Source organism: Triticum aestivum, chromosome 3B (genome assembly GCF_018294505.1).
Source record: "Triticum aestivum cultivar Chinese Spring chromosome 3B, IWGSC CS RefSeq v2.1, whole genome shotgun sequence".
Taxonomy (NCBI): Eukaryota; Viridiplantae; Streptophyta; class Magnoliopsida; order Poales; family Poaceae; genus Triticum; species Triticum aestivum.
The window spans coordinates 277,031,056-277,050,026 of NC_057801.1; the positions used below are offsets into that span (position 1 = coordinate 277,031,056).

The 18,971-nt window shown below is 44.4% G+C and overlaps 1 protein-coding gene and 1 long non-coding RNA gene across 4 annotated transcripts; one reads left to right on the plus strand and one right to left on the minus strand.

Moving 5' to 3' along the window:
* Nucleotides 1-1,797: 1,797 nt before the first annotated feature.
* Nucleotides 1,798-6,374, minus strand: LOC123069708 (uncharacterized). 3 transcript variants are annotated; one of them, XR_006432707.1, is made up of 4 exons: nucleotides 5,532-6,374; nucleotides 4,929-5,022; nucleotides 4,354-4,525; nucleotides 1,798-3,203 (listed from the first exon to the last, which is right to left on the minus strand). It is a non-coding gene; the product is annotated as an uncharacterized lncRNA (long non-coding RNA). The 3 variants fall into 3 exon arrangements; XR_006432706.1 differs by having other exon boundaries at nucleotides 1,820-3,203; nucleotides 4,354-4,514; nucleotides 5,829-6,374; XR_006432705.1 differs by having other exon boundaries at nucleotides 1,821-3,203; nucleotides 4,354-4,514.
* A 9,769-nt stretch (nucleotides 6,375-16,143) lies between these two features.
* LOC123065354 (uncharacterized) lies at nucleotides 16,144-16,766 on the plus strand. The gene is made up of 2 exons (XM_044488671.1): nucleotides 16,144-16,246; nucleotides 16,333-16,766. The coding sequence occupies exons 1-2, from the start codon at nucleotides 16,166-16,168 to the stop codon at nucleotides 16,642-16,644; spliced, it is 393 nt and encodes a 130-aa protein (XP_044344606.1). The 5' UTR covers nucleotides 16,144-16,165; the 3' UTR covers nucleotides 16,645-16,766.
* Nucleotides 16,767-18,971: the final 2,205 nt, after the last annotated feature.

Genomic DNA, 18,971 nt, shown 5'->3' on the forward strand with positions numbered 1-18,971 from the left:
TAGGGCCACCGTATTCTCCTCACGCCCTCACACAATGCAAGATGTCGTGATTCCACTATTGGTGCCCTTGAAGGGGGCGACCGAACCTTTACAAACAAGGTTGGGGCAATCTCCACAACTTAATTGGAGGCTCCCAATGACACCACGAAGCTTCACCACAATGGACTATGGCTCTGAGGTGACCTCAGCCGTCTAGGGTGCTCAAACACCCAAGAGTAACCAGATCCGCTAGGGATTAATGGGGGGAATCAAATTTCTCTTGGTGGAAGTGTAGATCAGGGCCTTCTCAACCAATCCCGAGCAAATCAACAAGTTTGATTGGCTAGGGAGAGAGATCGGGCGAAAATGGAGCTTGGAGCAACAATGGAGCTTTAGGGTGAAAGAGGTGGTCAACTAGAGGAAGAAGACACCCCTTATATAGTGGAGAGACAAATCCAACCGTTATCCACTTACTCAGCCCGCGACCTGCGGTACTACCACTCCAGACAAGCGGTACTACCGCAGGGGCTCACGGTACTACCGCGGCGGACCGCGGTACTACCGCTGCTACGACATGAGCTAGTCCAGGCCAGAACCGCAAATGCTGAGAGCGGTACTGCCGCTGAAGCGGTACTGCCGCTCTCCCTTGTGGTACTACCGCAAGGCCGGATTGGACTAGCCTGGGAAGGGCGCGGATGAATAAAAATACATTTGTGCCTATTTCCGCTGAAAATCAAACAGTGCAAAAATCTGACACGGTACTACCGCACCTGGCCTGCGGTACTACCGCGCAGGGAGCGGATGTAAAAAAATTACATCCCCCCTACTTCTGCTCGTGTTGTTGTGCTAGATCAGGACTCACGGTACTACCGCGCGCATGGGGCGGTACTACCGCGTAGGGCGCAGATGTAAAAAAATTACATCCGCCCCTACAGCTGCACGAGCGGCTGAGTCTGGTCCGAGGCCACGGTACTACAGCTCCTTAGAAGCGGTACTACCGTGTGCACCTATGGTACTACCGCAAGGGCATGCGGTACTACCACGGGGGCCCGCGGTACTACCGCTCGTAAGAGCAGTACTACCGCATGCCTCAGAACAGCAACACTAGGAATCCTTCTCTTTGCAAAATATGAAGAAAACGGAGGATGCTCCAAAGCGCAAAGGGAAAGGGGGTGCAAAGGGAGTAAACGTGTACTTGATGATTCCACCCGAACCTTTCTAACGCGGACCCCCTCTTAATATTACGGCTTTCCTACGACTCAAATCCACCGAAAAGAAACGTAGAAAAACGTCGTCTTCAATAGTCTTCGAGGGGCACCAAACCATCTTATGCCTAGTGACTCAAGGCACACGATTAGTCCGCAAAAGCATTGTCATCAATCACCAAAACACCTTAAGGATAAATATGCCCTTACACCATCTAAAAAATCATAGAGTCTATTTTTTTACATACGCATTGTTATCATACATCATATACATCATGAAGCTATTTTTTATTGAGAAGCTATGCGATCATTAATTAAACCATGGTATTTCTCATCACACAATGGACATAAAGAACTATCTCATATAAGGCTACAACCCAATCAGAGCTTCTCATGTACTCCCTCTACATTTATATAAGACATTTTTGGTTTGCAATTTGAATCCCAAAAACGTTTTTACAGAGAGAGTATGTCATACCAACAAGTGAGGCTGCAGTTTTAGAAGTATTTTGTATTGACAGAAGCAAACACTCGTCATAGCAGAAGATGCCTTCCAGCCTCCTGCTGCAAGCAACACACCTGAAATGTTTTGAAATTATTTGTGTTACTTTTATAGCTCTAAGTTTTAGATACGATTTAGGTATACATAAGGATCTTCACTTAAATAGTAAAGGTACATTATACGGTGCAAAAGAAAAAAAGTCACTAAATGAGCATTCCATCTTTTTTCCCAACACCAAATTGTTATAACTATTAGTCCAATTGTTTCCTCATAAACAGGGTAGAGACAATATGTGAGATCATAGTTATACATTTACTTGGGGGAAGACAATTACATGAAAGGGAACTACAACTGGATAGTGCACCAGGAGGTTTCCACAGTCGATGCAAAACTGACAAGCCAAATTTCCACATGCAAGGATAAACAAGCCAACAAAGCGTGTACACCAGAGGCACTTGACAATTGTCGTTCGGCCATCTCTCCGGCGAAGGCCTGCTACATAGAGTTTCTCTAGGTCGGTGTCGAGTTCTCTTGTTTCTTGACTTCGGCCAGACCCTCCTCTTTGTTGCCTGCCTTGCTCTCTTGAACTAAGGCAGAGGCATTGCTCTGCATACCCTTCATTAGGCCAAAGCAACCTCAGACTCTAAAAAAGTGTTAGTGGATCATAGAGTAATGAGGTATATATTTTGTTGGTCAGCAGAGTTCAGGTCAGAACTATTGTATATTACAGAACTACACATATTGAAGGAAAAATACCATGTACTTTTGCGCAACAACTCCTGTAATTTTGAAGAAAGAGGAAGAAAGCTTTTGACGAACAACACCATGGGGAGGCACTTTCAACAGATAAGGTGACGGGGAGCATGGCTATACTGGTAGGATATAAGCAATGGGAGGTCCATTGGCAATAAGCATGCATCACATTGAAACCAAAATACAAGTCCATATAAATGAAAGCCCTGAGCAAATAACTCAAGCACAAGAATCCATTTAGAGTTTCAGATCATGTCTAAGAATACCAAAACTGCACTACAAGAATAGTTTGGACAGACATTATAGAAAAAGCAAGCCAATGAACTACATCATTTTCCAATTTTTCGGTTGTGAATAGAAAGTATGCATTAATACTTGTGTTATTAAGCATATAATAACATGCAGTTACAAATATTCAGAATTATGAAGATCCACTTGACATCATGCTCATATTCATCCGTAGAGAATAATAATAAGAAGGTACAGATTTCGCTTACAACTCGGAGTGGTCAGCTTGAGAGTCCTGAAACATATGTCATAAAGAGCCTCATTCTCAAGAACCATGCACTCATCTGCATTCTCAACCAACTGATGGACTGAAAGAGTGGCATTGTAAGGTTCAACCACATATCAGATACTTCGGGTGAGGGAAAACAGAGAATGCTAGCATCATGCGCCAGGGTACTCCTCCCTGATCTTTGATACCAAAAGTGTACCCATGCCTGAATCAGTACCACGACCAAGAGAGTGGCATACTTGGAAACCTGAAAAGATGAGAAGATAAATCCAAATCATGATTCCAAACGATAGTACCAATGCTGAAACATCAGTAGATAACCACTGCTTAGACGCCAAATTTCTAAATACATTTGATGAAGCAGCACACAGGCACATAATCATTGCTTGTGCTAGATGGCACCATTAAAACATTTCACCAGATACAAAAATAATGAGTGCCCTGATAACAATGCAAACAATGTAAGCACCGACTAAGTACTAACTCTCTTTTTTCGAAACGGAGGCAAAAGATTTGCCTCGTCGATTAATTAAGAAGAAGAGAATTGCCCTGTTAATTATCGGACAACCGAGAGAAAACCGACTAAGTACTAACTCTGATTCATACACGAAGTTATCCACATATGTTCGGTTTCCAACTCATACAAAGATTCAGATGCATACTGACAGGAAAATGTCACGCCATCATCCATATAACTACAGAGGAGAATAACTGAAGAAACTTTGACAATGAAAACCAAAATAAACTGCGAAACAAAATAAACTTTCTAATCAGTCAAGTTGGGGGCATGTTCATATGACTATTGAAAGAAAGGAGAAAAGAAGCACCATATATGTTATTTTGCACAGTTCATTATATGGGTCAAATTACAATGGCTATATTCTAAGGGCATCTGACAGTCCCTATTTTACAAAGCATGGCTTTGATGAACATACCATTCAGCTACTCTTAACGTTCCACATCACCTAAGCTAGAACTGAATGCAGAAAACTTAATATTGTCGGTCTTATGTAGAGGTGTTAGTTGAAACTATATATGATGAATTATTTGCATGACTTATCATCGGCAGCTATGAAGTTACTGACAATTGTCAAGTTTTAGTTCACAATTTACACATTCATAGGTGCAGTAGCTTCCCAATTTGTCATTCTCATCTACTTAAATAGGGATTTACCTTTGACTTAATGAACATAATATATGTGTTTCCACTGTATCGTGTATAATTTGTAGCCAACAATGAGAAGATGCTAGACTAAGTTTGGCTCCCATCCCTCATAAAGATATTCTTTGGAAATTATGTGCTTTTCAGAATAACATATTTCTGTAAAGTAGAATTTAAGTAAGCCCCGCATCCGTCATGTACAAATTAAGCAAAACAAGATTGAAAAGATGATGACCTGCAAGATCTACTACATAATCATCTGGAGGTTGATCTTCTGCAAATCTGAACTCCATGTACCCAATATTCTGGAGTTATTTAAATGTCCATTCTTGCGGCTCAGACAGCTTAAGTAGATTTATTTATATATTGGTGCACGGCCGTAACGACCCCGAAGAGCTGGAAAAGAACTGCATGTCAAAAAACGCATTATTGTGCTTCTCTAGCAAGTAAATAGTAAGACATGTGAATTCAAGAATTATCCAAAGAATTGGATGAATTGCCGCTAGTTACAAATTATCGGATGAATATTAGTCTCAACAATGTTTGGCAGCCAACTTCATGGTAGAAAATGATGTCAACTACAAAACAATCACATGTTCCTTAGCAGAAGGCATTTGCCAGAAGTTGTTAATTAGAACAGTTCTGCAAAAATGATGTGAAGTCTAAAGTACTTTGATGTGAGGAGAAAAGGAGTTTCAACCAACAAAGATTTGCAGATAAAGCAAGAAAGGTAAGCTTAATATGAACCTGCATACATTTTTAAGTCCAGAATCAGAAATGCGTACAAACATCTAAAAGATAGAGGCATACGAGGATCCTTGTGCTCCTCCAGTCCCAGCGCCATCAGTCAATGAGCTAGCCCAACCTTTAACTTTCAAAAAGTAGCGCAAGCTTCCCTTGCCCTCTGAAAAATAGAAACAAAATGGTCAATCACTAAACGGCAGGGCGTGATTACATGAGATGAGAGACCTCTGCATGCTCCAAATCAACATTAAACAAAGATAGCAACCAACATTGAAATCTATTCAAAAACAAATTGTCTCTATTATGTAAAAAGTTTCGTTAAGAACTGTTGTGCTACAAAGAATACATAATTTACCAGAGGTTAACACACAAAATAAGATAACCCTAAGTGAAGAATAGAAGCACATTTCAGAAAATCTTTGCAAAATCTGAAACAAGATCAGCATATGTATGGCTTGTAAAAACATCGACCGCCAAAGGGCAAGTGTCCCTTCTAAAGTCAAAGTACATACGATCAATCGACTTGCAATACCATATGTGTGGCTTAGACAAATTAACATGAACCGACCTCTACTCTGAAGAATATAGAAATGAAATTTTCTCTGGAGTACTATTAACCTAACGATCATATAGTGAAATGCATGCAGCATTAGAAATATTGCTACTGACCAAAGAATTTCTGTACCCCCTTCTCAAAAAGTGACAATCCAATCCTGAATCCGCCTGCCTTCCACGCATCTATCACAAATCTCATGGCACCAATAGGAAAAAAGGTCCACGCATGGCCTCCTTCCTATTCCCTGCATCAGATGCGCTCACGTCGCTCGACGCGTGCAGTGAAATTGACTGCCGCTACTGCCGCCGTCCAGGATGCTGCACCGTGACCACACACACACACACACACACACACACACACACACACATATATATATATAGAGAGAGAGAGAGAGATTGGGTGAAGTTCACCTCGATGTGTGGCCGTTCGATGTGCTCGCCGTCGATGGATGTGTGCGCCAGCCAGCTCAGCGCGCTCGTCGTTGCCCCGCATCGGGTCTCCTTTTCCTCGTCCAAATCTTGTATGGAAGCTACCCAAGAGAGAGAGACGCCTCAGGGAAGGTGCCCAAAAGGAAATAGGGAGTCCGGGGGCGTGTCCTCATCTCCTCCTCCGCTGCTCCTCTGTGCGCCTCCTCCCACGACGACGCAACCGGCGGCCCTTGCTCAGCGACAGGGGACTGGCCGGTAGGTCCTCTTGGCGGCTTGTTGACGGCGTACTCGTCGTCGGCTTCCTGCCCGGAGGCTAGCCAACGGGCGTCCCCTTCGTCCTGGCTCACGGTGGTGGCGGCCCCTGACCTCTTGCATGGCACCCCGACAGCGGTATGGAGCCACGAACGGCCACTTCCTCCCAGCGGCGTGGTCATAGGACAGAGAGGAGGGAGGTAGAATAGCTGCGGCGGCGGCTGACGAGGGAGGACGGAGGAGAGTGGAATGGGACGCTGTGGCCTGTGGGCTTGGATTTTTTTGTCCAGAAGGACCCCAGCCAAGATGAATTGCCAAAAAATACCGCCTCTGAATCAATTTGACAAAAAGAACCCCTCGGCGGTGGCGGCAGGCGACACGTGGCACCTGCCGCCACGCCAGGAGGCGGCGGGCCCTGCCGCCACCGCAGGAGGCGGTCACCCAGCCAGAACGGCTTTCGTACAGTGCACCGCGCCGCGACGTAACGGGCGAGGCCAGGTGGGCCCTGCCGCCACCAGGCGAGGCGGCTTCTCGTGCCCATGCCGCGCCCAGGCCGACAGGCCAGCTGCACGCGCGACGAGACAGCGGGCCCTACCGCCACCGGGTGAGGCGGCCGCGCTGCATGCGGCCCGACAGCCGGTCCTGTTGCAATTATTTCTGGCGCTGATTCCGACGTAAACTTTCACTCATTCCCACGCGCGCTGATTCCGACGTAAACTTTCACTCATTGATATAGACCGAACCTCGATGGCGAGATCCGATCCGTTGTTGCGGCCCGACCTTTCACGACACTTCACCTTCAACAGTAGTAGCCTCTCGCCCGCGCACGTGATGCACACAAAAATAGAGGGTTTGAACCTCGCGGCTCAGCACGAGAAAACCAATCTCGACGACGGTACTCACGCGCAAAACAATTTCCTCGCAGAGAAATCGCAACACAGAGGTTTTCTAAAGCTTCCTCCAAAACTTAGGGATTTTTAGACAGCTTCCCCCAAAACTCGATACGGGTATTTACCCTAAAAACACATCGTGTTTATTATCAAAATATAACTTGTCTTTACCATCACCATACTCTGGCTATTTATACTAGTATATAGCCGAACCTACAATGGTTTGACCAACACGCTAGGCACACCTCTAATTCAAAGGAAAAACAAACTTGTCCTATCAAAAGATAACAACCGACTTGATTTAATCTAAGGAAACAAAAATAACGATGACTTGTTTGGTTGGTGATGAGACTTCTCGTGTAGTCTGCAGGTGGACCCCACCCGGTTCCTTTCAAAGAAAGCAAATCTTTAATCTTCACGTACGGCAAGGAGTACAATTCCTGATCGGGTGGCCGCACCTGATGGAACCTGTATTTGGTCAGGACTCTTTCCTGTATTGTAGCTACGTAATGGACTAATTTCCCATGCATGCACGTGACCTTGCTTATCTCTGGCGCATCAATGTTGCATGCAGATTCTTTTGTTTGCTCAACTCTAGTTCTACACGTTATTGATTGCATGCATACATAACTTGATAACATGTGGCTAACTCGTTCCTTGACGTGCATAATCTTGCTCTCATCAGTACAATGCAAACTAGCAATCTGGCCCGAGACAAAGTATTGTTCTGCATCTCTGTAGATGATAGGCAGGTACCTTGATATATATGGTGCATATACATCCTTAGGATAAGGTGAAATAATAGTAACGCCGGCAGTGACAGAACACACGGTCGTATCATCCTCTCCTCCTTAAAACGAAACCGTCCCCGGTTTCGAATTAATCTTTTCACCAATATTTTTATCTATAGACTGAACGACGGCCATACAAATCCCAGTAGCTTCAACCTTCTTCTTTTCTTCTTCTTTTTCCTCTTTTATCTTCTTAAGATGTTCTTTCCTCCAAGAAATAAAACGCTCATCATCCATTGGCATGAGGCTGCACATCTTACCCCTCTTGACGGTATATCTGTGTGTTATGCAATCATACACAACATCATGCTCTTTGTACCATGGCTTGCCCAATAACAAGTGACATAAAATCAACGGTGCCGGAATCACATCGCACAAAACCTCGCAAAAATAATTTCCCAACAAAAACGGTACCTTGGTTTGCTGTGTGACAGTGAGCTCTTCTTGACCCCAAGGAAACAAGTATGGTTGTGGACTCGGTGTCACTGGTAGATTCAGCTTCTCCACCATCTCGATGCTTGTAGCGTTGATCAAATTCATGTGATCGATCGTCATGGCACATGATCTTTCTCTCACCACCACACGCGTGTGAAAAAGCCCGGTCCAGCGACCTTCCTCCTCCAACTGAAATCCATAGCTTAACTTACTAAATGACGATGCCCTCACCATCTTCTCCATAGTGTCGTGAACAACCTGATGCTCTGAATACCACCTGATATAGACCGAACCTCGATGGCGAGATCCGATCCCTTGTTGCGGCCCAACCTTTCACGACACTTCACCTTCAACAGTAGTAGCCTCTCGCCCGCGCACGCGATGCACACGAAATAGAGGGTTTGAACCTCGCGGCTCAGCACGAGAAAACCAATCTCGACGATGGTACTCACGCGCAAAACAATTTCCTCGCAGAGAAATCGCAACACAGAGGTTTTCTAAAGCTTCCTCCAAAACTTAGGGATTTTTAGACAGCTTCCCCCAAAACTCGATACGGGTATTTACCCTAAAAACACATCATGTTTATTATCAAAATATAACTTGTCTTTACCATCACCATACTCTGGCTATTTATACTAGTATATAGCCGAACCTACAATGGTTTGACCAACACGCTAGGCACACCTCTAAATCAAAGGAAAAACAAACTTGTCCTACCAAAAGATAACAATCGACTTGATTTAATCTAAGGAAACAAAAATAACTATGACTTGTTTGGTTGGTGATGAGACTTCTTGTGTAGTCTGCAGGTGGACCCCACCCGGTTCCTTTCAAAGAAAGCAAATCTTTAATCTTCACGTACGTCAAGGAGTACAATTCCTGATCGGGTGGCCGCACCTGATGGAACCTGTATTTGGTCAGGACTCTTTCCTGTATTGTAGCTATGTAATGGACTAATTTCCCATGCATGCACGTGACGTTGCTTATCTCTGGCGCATCAATGTTGCATGCAGATTCTTTTGTTTGCTCAACTCTAGTTCTACACGTTATCGATTGCATGCATACATAACTTGATAACATTTGGCTAACTCGTTCCTTGACGTGGATAATCTTGCTCTCATCAGTACAATGCAAACTAGCAATCTGGCCCGAGACAAAGTATTGTTCTGCATCTCTGTAGATGATAGGCAGGTACCTTGATATATATGGTGCATATACATCCTTAGGATAAGGTGAAATAACAGTAACGCCGGCAGTGACAGAACACACGGTCGTATCACTCATTCCCACGTGCGCAATGACGATGAATTTCACGGGCTCGTTGTTGCAAACTGGGTTGATTCCCACGCGTGGAGGATGACGAATTTCATGGGCGGGAACTGTTGTGCCGACACTACAGGGATGCTCCTCCTTTATATAGTATGTGTATGCTCCGTGCGCAAGCACACTCTTGCCCTCCTCTTCTACTCTCTGCGTGTAAGAACAGAGAGAAAGCAAAACTCATTACACATTTCATTCGTGATTTAGGGTGGTTTAGAGTTGGATTTTGAATATGCTGAAGTTGAAGAAAAGATAGACGAAGGTAAGATCTATCCATTTTTGTTAATTTGGTTCACATGCATGCAGTTTGTACTATTTTTGTTTAGTTCATAACTATGTGTTCTCTGCTGTGTTAGGTATTATTTCATCAATTTTTGGAGTCATTGAGTGCTTCAGGAGTAGGATTTGTGTAGCAAAGTGAACTACGAAGTTGAAGATCAAGGTATGAGCTTTGCAATACATTTATTTATTTGTGCATGCAAGGTGGTAATTAGTTCGTCCTTTAGCTCGTTATTAGCTATCTGATGGTAGTGCTTAGAGGTTAGAAATAATTTCAGACGAGAGATGTAGCATTTAAACTATTTTTTAAAATAGTAGGTTGAATATGTTGCATCAACCTTAGGTGCGTCCATTAGTATTGACATGCGGGAAATCTTAATACGGTAATTAAGAAAAAATTGTACTGTAATTGTTTATTGCATGCGGTATGTTATTTCATGTGGTATGTTATTTTATGTGGTATGTTTATTAATAAGTCTATAGTTAGGAAACCATATGTCTACTTTGTTATGTCGCAATAATCTAAATTTTATATGTTAAGATTAGTTGCTAATGTACTTAATAATGTATATGTAATTAGGTAAAATAATTCATCTTAGTAGCAAACAAGGAGGAGAAGACATGATTGAAGAAATTGTGTTTCCATTTTTGCTGTCTCATTTTGAGGTGATGAACACATTTTGTTAGCAGGAAGAAAAATCCGTGTGTAATATTGATGTTAATGTGATAATAGGTTGACTCCGTTCATATAGTACTGGCGACAGATATTTATTGGAACTATTTTGACGCTTAATTGCATTCGCAAGCACATCCATATTGGAGCTAAGGTAAAAAATGACACTGTAATTTTGTTAATATTTTTTGTAATTTTATTAATTTTGTTAATATTTTTTGTATTGATGTACTATTGTGAATAATGTGCATGCTGCTGCAAATATTATTATTTGTAGATAAATGATTGTTATCGTATGATGTGAAAAAATTATATAAAGCAGAAAGAAATTAAATGGTTTACTCATATGATATTAAAATGTTATTATCATACTATTATGTTTACTGGTTGTTTGGATAGCAAGTAATTACCATGGGTTTTCTCATAACCTGTTGTAAGAAAAATAGTTTTTACTAATAGTCGTTTTTTCAAAAACTCAGTTTTTGCATGTTATGAGAATCAATTTAGGATATTTTTGGGGTAGTTAGAGAAAAGCAAAGAGAGTTTTAGTTTGTGACGCTCGTAGACGAGTTTGAGAAAGAAAAATCTCTAAATACCCGTTAACCAAACAACCCCAAAAAGTCTAAGCAAATGATTCTAAAAACAAAATGAATATTTGTAACAAAAATACGATTATTATTTTAGTCGTCTGATATGTAAATGTTGTCATCGTACTACTACTAAATGTTCAGTTACTGATTGTTTGAAATGTAAACATGTATTTTGGTTAGGTACTATGGAAAATTTATTAGTGTACTATGGGAACGTCTTACGGGACGGTCCTTTCGGGGTGGATGTGTCCTTGTGCGAGTCGACTACAGTTGTAGTTAGAGACATGGTGAACGTGGGTTACGCAGCTGTTAGAAGGTGCATCCGAGCGGTGTTTGGCCCAGGGATGCAGAGAAAAAATGACAATGGAGGCCTTCGTCGCTGACGGAGCAAAAGATGGGACAGCTGCCCATTGGGGTTTGCGGCCTATCACAGGTGATCAGTCGTGGGGGTTGTACATGAGGTTTGCAAGCAATCCCAATAATCTAGTGTTTGGTCAGCCGATGATGTATGTGGAGTTCATTTCAGTCACTGATGTTGCCGGATGCAGTAGCAGGGTGGTGAGGTCGAGTTGGCCATCACATCAGCCCCTAGCATCGGCCCATCGGAACCGACGGGCGACCAGCCTGTGTATGACACAGGATATTGGTTTGCGGCCGTTGACATGAGTGAACACGTGGAGGGATTGCCGGAGGCGCTCGATGATGACGATCACTCTTCCGCGTCTTCTGAGTCAAACGAAGAAGAAGTTGTTCCTCCCCAGAGGGCGGTCGCGGCGTCACTACAACCTGGGTTTTTACAGGATATGAGCATCACAGATGAATTTCACTCTGTTTCTGGCCTAGAAGCGGGGAGTCTGGAGGTTGGGCAGGTTTTCCCAGACAAGAAGTCTGCTTACCAAGCAATTAATAGGTATGCAATCGCCCTCCACCGCCAGCAAAAAGTGAAGCAGTCTGATAAAAAAGAGTTGAAGGTCATATGCATCCACACCGCGAAAGGTTGCCGCGGAAGAGTTCTCGCTAGACTGAAGCCTGGGGTATGTCAGTCATGGCATATCACAAAAATAGTGCAGCATAGCTGTGAGCAAACTGGGACTCTTTCAAATCACTGCAATGTGACGGCAAGATATGTGGCACAGGTGATGGAAACAATTGTGCAGGGAAGTCTGAACATTAGTGTTAGGGCTTTGCAAAAAGATGCAGAAGATCAGATTGGCTTGCCTGTCAGCTACAGCAAGGCTAGGCGTGCGAAGGAAAATATATTCAAGAACTTGTATGGAACCTATGAGGAGGCCTATTCTTATGCCCCCAGAATGCTTCATCAGATAGCAAGTGCTAATAGGGGGACTCAAGTTTGGCGGAGAGAACGTCAGAACCCAAGGAAACCGGGTGAGCTAATCCTGGACCGTTTATTCTGGGCATTCGCCCAGACTATACAAGCATTCAGGCATTGTCGCCCAGTATTATCAGTTGATGGTACCTTTCTCACTGGAAAGTACAAGGGCACACTATTGGTGGCGATTGCAGCAGATGCAAATAATCAGCTTCTTCCTATTGCATACGCACTGGTCGAGAGCGAGAACAAAGATAGCTGGTTGTGGTTCCTGAGCTGCTTGAAGATGGGTGTCGTGAAAGAGCGTTTAGGTGTTTGCATCCTCTCTGATCGCAACACAGGATTATTAAGTGCTCTCAACATAATTAAGCAGTCGTCAGAAGAGTGGAAGTGGCCTGATCTAGAGGGAAGGTGGTGCATGCGGCATTTGGCAGCAAACTTTTACTCCAAATTCAAGAATAAGGATTGGTTCAAGTTATTCAAGAGGATGTGCATGCAGAAAACTCAAGCCAAAATGAATGCCATCAGGGCAGGTATCAATGGTGAGATCGAGCACGCGGCCTTGCCGCAGAGAGAAGACCGGAGGGGTCGAAGGACAGCCATAAATTTGAGCCAGTGGATCGGCGAGAATTGCCCTGATTTGTCCAAGTGGGCGCAGGCTCACGACACCGGGGCTCGGTATGGAATAATGACCAACAACATGTCAGAGGTGTACAATGGTGTTCTTAAAGGGGTGAGAGCCTTGCCTATCACAGCCCTAATTGAAGAAACTTGGAACCGGACACTGTCATACTTTGCAGACAGGGTTACCGTGGCTAAAGCACAAGTTGAATTGAACAATCCATGGTCCGAGAAGATGCAAAGACATCTGGACGAGAAAGCTAAGAAATCCCAAAGCCATGGCTGCAGGAAAGTGGACGCACTTAGGAATAAGTGGGAGGTCAATGTGCGAGCCAAGTACGTTAAGGGTCACCACAGAGGATCCAAAAAGCAAGTTGTCACCCTCGGCCCAACGTCATGTGAGTGCACGTGTAACAAGCCCAAGCTTGAGGGCTACCCTTGTAGTCATGTGCTCCGGGCGGCTGCAGATCAAAAAATCAGTGTTGAGCCATACATATCACCGTACTTCAACATGTACAATATGTACAACACTTGGAACGGTGAGTTCTGGGCCTGAGGCGTTGATATGAACTACAAAATGTTGTGGCCAGATGGGCCGAAATGGGTTCCGAACGCCGACTTGATGAGAACCGCCAAGGGACGACGTCCGTCTAGGTGTCATCGCAATGACATGGACCATAGCCAGATGGGAGAACCAAGGCGATGCCGCGTTTGTAGGTGTCCTGGACATTCATGTAGGGAATGCTCGTATCGAGCGAACAACACCGCATGATGTTGATTTATCTGTACTCGCTATGTCTACTTATATTTGTACTATACTTTTATTAATTTAAATTGAATCTGTTTGTATTATTGAATCTCTTTGTGTTATTGTATTTATATTTATTTTAAATTGAATCTCTTTGTATTATTGTATTTATATTTAATTTAAATTGAATCTCTTTGTATGTTTGTGTGCAGGTTATGGCTGAAGTGCCGCGGCTTTTGGAGGGGCCCCATGACGCCGGCCACCGTTGCCATCTATTTTTGAACCCAAATAAAGGACATGATTATCGGAGTTTCCGACTTCGAACCATAAAGAAAACCTGGCCAATACACAATTATTGCATTCCTCACCTTGACGCATATGGTCTACATGCTTTTGCTAGGCTCACATCAAGGGAAGACCAATCCCAGTTACGTTCGGACCCATCCCTTTTAACATCCCTCGTTGACCGGTGGAGACCTGAAACCCACACCTTTCACTTTCGTTTTGGCGAGCTTGCACCTACACTGAAAGATGTTTCTATGATCCTTGCTCTGCCAATTAGAGGTGAGTCGTTAGTCCCTCGACGAGTGTCTAACACTTGGGCACAAAATATATCAGACCGTCTTGGGATGACAATGCCAGAATCACAACGTACTGGTGGCCCTCGTGGCATCCCACTCCCCTGGCTTCATGATAACTTTCTTCATATTTCTAGCTTCGCTGATTCTGAGACGAGGAAAAGACATCTGTTTGTGTATTTGTTGTGGCTCCTCGGGGTTATGTTTCCAAATTCACACGGGGACGTACTTCTCCCTGGTCTCATCTACATTGTGGAGAAGATGGTAGATGAACCTTTACCCGAGCATCCAAAATACCGCTTCGGTTCTGCCATTCTATCTCATACATATAGAGGCTTGTGTGATGCCACACAAAAAACTTCCTTCGCAAAAAAAGCTCCATTACTTTGTGTCCCCTACGATGTTTCTACAGTTGTGGTCCTGGGAATATCTCCCTGTAGGACGATCTCGTATAATAAATCTCATACACCCATACGACTATAGCGAGGGCAGCTCTGTAACTATGGCCAGCAGGTGGACAAGGGCACGGAAACATTGGTCTCCAAGTATTGCGAAAAATTGTTACCCTATATACCGCTAGCAGTTTGAGGCACTTGATGAGTCTGTAGTCACATGGAACCCATGGACTCAGGAGCATGTACAGATGGTCTTTAATATACGACCCATCACACCAGGCATGTTGACCGATAGTGCATTCTGGCTGACTCGCTGCTACTTATCCTTCCTGTGGTGTGTTGAGCCTTACAACCAAGAGCGTGTCATGAGACAGTTCGGTCTGTATCAGGAGATTCCACCACCTTTTCCAAGATGTACTGACGAGGAAACCCATAAGGTAAGATGTGACCTCCCTAAATAGTTAGTGTCCTTTTTAATTTACTAAACTCACACTTTGTTACATAATTTGCAGGCTAACCAATATGGGCCACGGTTGGAGTCTTTACGATTGGAGGAAGCGCAACATTCAATGGGTACAGAAGTGGGAAAATGACGCGGTAGCAGATATAGTGTATCAACTTAGGTACATTTTATTTACATTATTTATTACGATGACCATACGATGCGTGAAGATGCTTTGCTTTCATCACAACGGTTGATGTTATTATATAATTTTGCAGACCGTACGATGGAAGTACAGCTCAAGCGTACAAGCAGTGGTACTGCATCAGCACGCATACAAGCCTGGCCGGTCAACTTGCTATGATACCAACAAATCTCACGCACGAGGAGCAGATGCAGAGACCTGTTGAGCTGCATGCAGCTTACTATCAAGACGGGATGGTAATCACTAGTAATTTTTTCAGGTCCATCATTTCATAATCATTTCAACCAAATAAGAACCAAATATTTTTCCAGCTTCAAACTGCCCACGATATAGGGCAGATGGCGGCGGAAAGCATGCCGCCCAGGGCTGTCAAGTCATTCAATAAATGTGTTAAAGAATACATGCTAACAAAGTTGAGATGTGGTAGAGGCGACGACGTTGTAACTGGAGCGTAGAACATGCCAGTACCGAGGTCAGCCAGACCGAGTGCGGCGCCGTCGTCCAGACCGAGCGAGGCGCGTACAAGCCATGGGCAGCGGGGGAAGGGTCCGAGTACTACAATGACATTGCCACGACATGACTCTTCTCTGCCACTACATCGCTCTTCTTCGGTGCTGCTTCGTCAGGGGCAGAAATCGCAGGACCATGGCATGGGCTTGGATTCGATGCCTGAGCTGTATCTTTCCCCAAACCCATATGCATACACAGGATATGGCACATACACTCAAGGTGAGGGATCTCAGCCGTATCTCTCCACGCAAGGGATCTCCATGCCCGAGGAGACTCGTGTCCCAGATTTAAACCAGTACCAGGTAGAATGTCCAAACAGTACAGGCGAGGGATCTGATCAGGTAGTCATGTTTACATTTTAATACATTTACAGTGATATTACATATTATCCTCTAACAGTTTTTGTTTACAATGTTTCTATGTGCAGGGCATACCTGATGTAAATTGGAATGATGAGTACACCCAACCTGGCGACAATGTTTACGCAGTAGATACGGATTTCTTCGGAGAGGACGTTATTGGCCCATCTTTTATCCCCGACGAGTCACAACAACCATACGCCTACAATTACGCATCAGGTTCGCAACAAGGATTACAGACTCCACCACCTATGCAAGAGTCGCAGACACAGGAAGACCAACTGGAGTACGGTCACGGTCTTCGTGTACCTCGACCACCTAATCGCTTGGAGCTTTCCGGCCTGAAGGGAAGGCCAGGTGGCCGTCGTCGACTACAATGATTCATCTATCCACGTGCGCGACCCAATGTATCTACATATGTCTGTATCAAACTTTTTGATTTGAACATCTATGTATGCTGAAATAAGAATGCACCAGTCAGGAATAATTTTCCCCTCAATATTTTCCCGCCAACGCTTTCCCTCCATATGTTCCCGCCACCCGTTTCCCGCCAACGCTTTCCCTCCATATGTTCCGGCCACTCGTTTCCCGCCATATGTTCCCGCCAACCCTTTCCTGCCATACTGCACTCGTTATTTCCCGCCATTTTCTCCTCTATACCTATAAAATCCCCTTAAGACGGAGGTGGATAAGCATTCGAGTGTAGTGTAGTCGAGATGTCCCATTATCCTTTCGATCGTAGTTTTCACCCTGGGATGAGCAGGACTCTTCTCAGGCTAGCTACCGATTTTAGGATGGACAATAGGATAGTTCCATGGGACGAACACACCAGTAGTGACACCATAATGAATGAGTCGGCTCACCAATTATGTAGGTCTGGGTGGCCTGGAAGGACCTACGAGGAGGTACGTAAAGAACTTCTTAGGTTGCATGCAAGGTGGAAGAATGTAGTGGAGCCTAAGAGTGAAACTTTCAGAAGGACTGCAGAAAATTATCCATTTTTATGGACTGAGGAGAGCGAGGATGAAGATGATATCTTCATGCCGCCGCTTCCGGGTGCTGCATCGTCAAAGGGCAAGAGTTCTGCATCGTCTAAGGGCAAGAGTACTACATCCTCGAAAAGCAAGAGTTTTGCATTGTCCAAGGGTAAGAGTTCTGCATCCTCGAAGGGCAAGAGTTCTGCATCGATGGAGGATGACGATGATGCCTTCATGTAGTTTTTATGATGTATTCCAGTTCTACCATTTAATTCGGATGTACTTGCATTATTAGTTTGTACTCTCTTATTGTAGGGCATTATGTTCTATCTTAATTTTATTTTGTAGTTGTTGCACGATGTTCGATGTTAGTGGAGGGAAAGAAAGTGCCACTACTTTATTCTAAAACTATTTTTTTTCCATTACGACACGGCACAACTGAAAATAAAATACGTCGTAGGAATAAAGCTACATTTAACTCCTGAAATAAAGCTACATTAAAGTGCAGAAACAAAGATACAAATGATTGCGAAATTAAAAATACTACCACAGGAATCTACTGAGTCCAGCGTGGATATTTTCCTTTTCCATCGCCAGCTTCTTTTGCTGCCTTGGCCTCACGAGCCCTTTCTTTCTTTCTCTGCCTCTCCGCCTCACGAGCCTCCTTTCACTCTCGTTCCCGCTCCTCCATGCGACGAGCCTCTTCCCTGTTTTTCTTTCCTAAATCCTGAAAAAACGGTGTTGCTCTGCATAGTATTCTTTTAACTCTCTCTCTTGCTCTGCTTTCTCCTCAGCTTCCGCCTTCTCGCGTCGCTCTTCCGCAAATAAACTATTCCACACACGGCGACTTCTTTCATGAATCTCAGTCACTGCCCAAGCCGGCTTCTCCGTGTCAATCCAACGATAGTACATGCACAGAGATGGAGGAGACTACAACAAGAAACAAGAATGTTACTAAAGAATCAATCAAAATACCAACAATATCTATTCGTGATGGTTAAAGCATACCGGAGGCTTGTCGTACTCTGAAATAGCTAATGCAGGATCTTCCTCATAATTGGCGCACATGAAAAACTTCATGCCCAACCAATCTGAAAAATCTGTCACCTCCTTCACCTTGCAAAGATCGCCACACCAACACCGCAAGACTGCCACCCCCGGAGGCAAACTCGCATTCTTCATTTTCCTCGGCCTAATGCTTTGATCCGAACAAGGCAAACTCATACCGACTGAACAAATGTGTTACACACTTCGCGCACTGGCGATTTCAAGGATGGCTGGACGAGAGCCTCGGTGTCTCCTTTTATAGGCTCAGACGATAAATGATACGCGAGAACAGAGGAAATTAGGCGGAATATTTTAGGATCCCTGTAGTGTCAGTACAACAGGTTCCCGCAGCATCGGATTCCCGCATTGCCTCGTATTCGGTGAGGCAGAAAAAGCAAAAGCCAGAGTGATTCCCGCCCGTGAAATTCGTCATCCTCCGCGCGTGGTAATCAGCCCAGTTTGCAACAGTGAAATTCATTGTTATTACGCGCGTGGGAATCAACGCCATTTGCCACAGTGGCTCATGTCGGCCAGGGGAATCCGTGCATGCAGAAACGGGCCGCCTGCGCTAGAGGCGGCAGGGCCCGCGCCTCGGCCAGTGAGGAGCAGCAGCTGTCGGCCAGCGCTGTCGGCAGGCGAGGCCGCCTCAGCCAGTGGCGGCGAGGCCCACTGGCGGGGCCCAC

Coding starts and splice junctions, on each gene's coding strand:
- LOC123065354 (XM_044488671.1), top strand. CDS start 16,166: ATGCCCGAGGAGACTCGTGTCCCAGATTTAAACCAGTACCAGGTAGAA. Junction 16,247..16,332: donor CAGGCGAGGGATCTGATCAG/GTAGTCATGTTT, acceptor TTCTATGTGCAG/GGCATACCTGATGTAAATTG.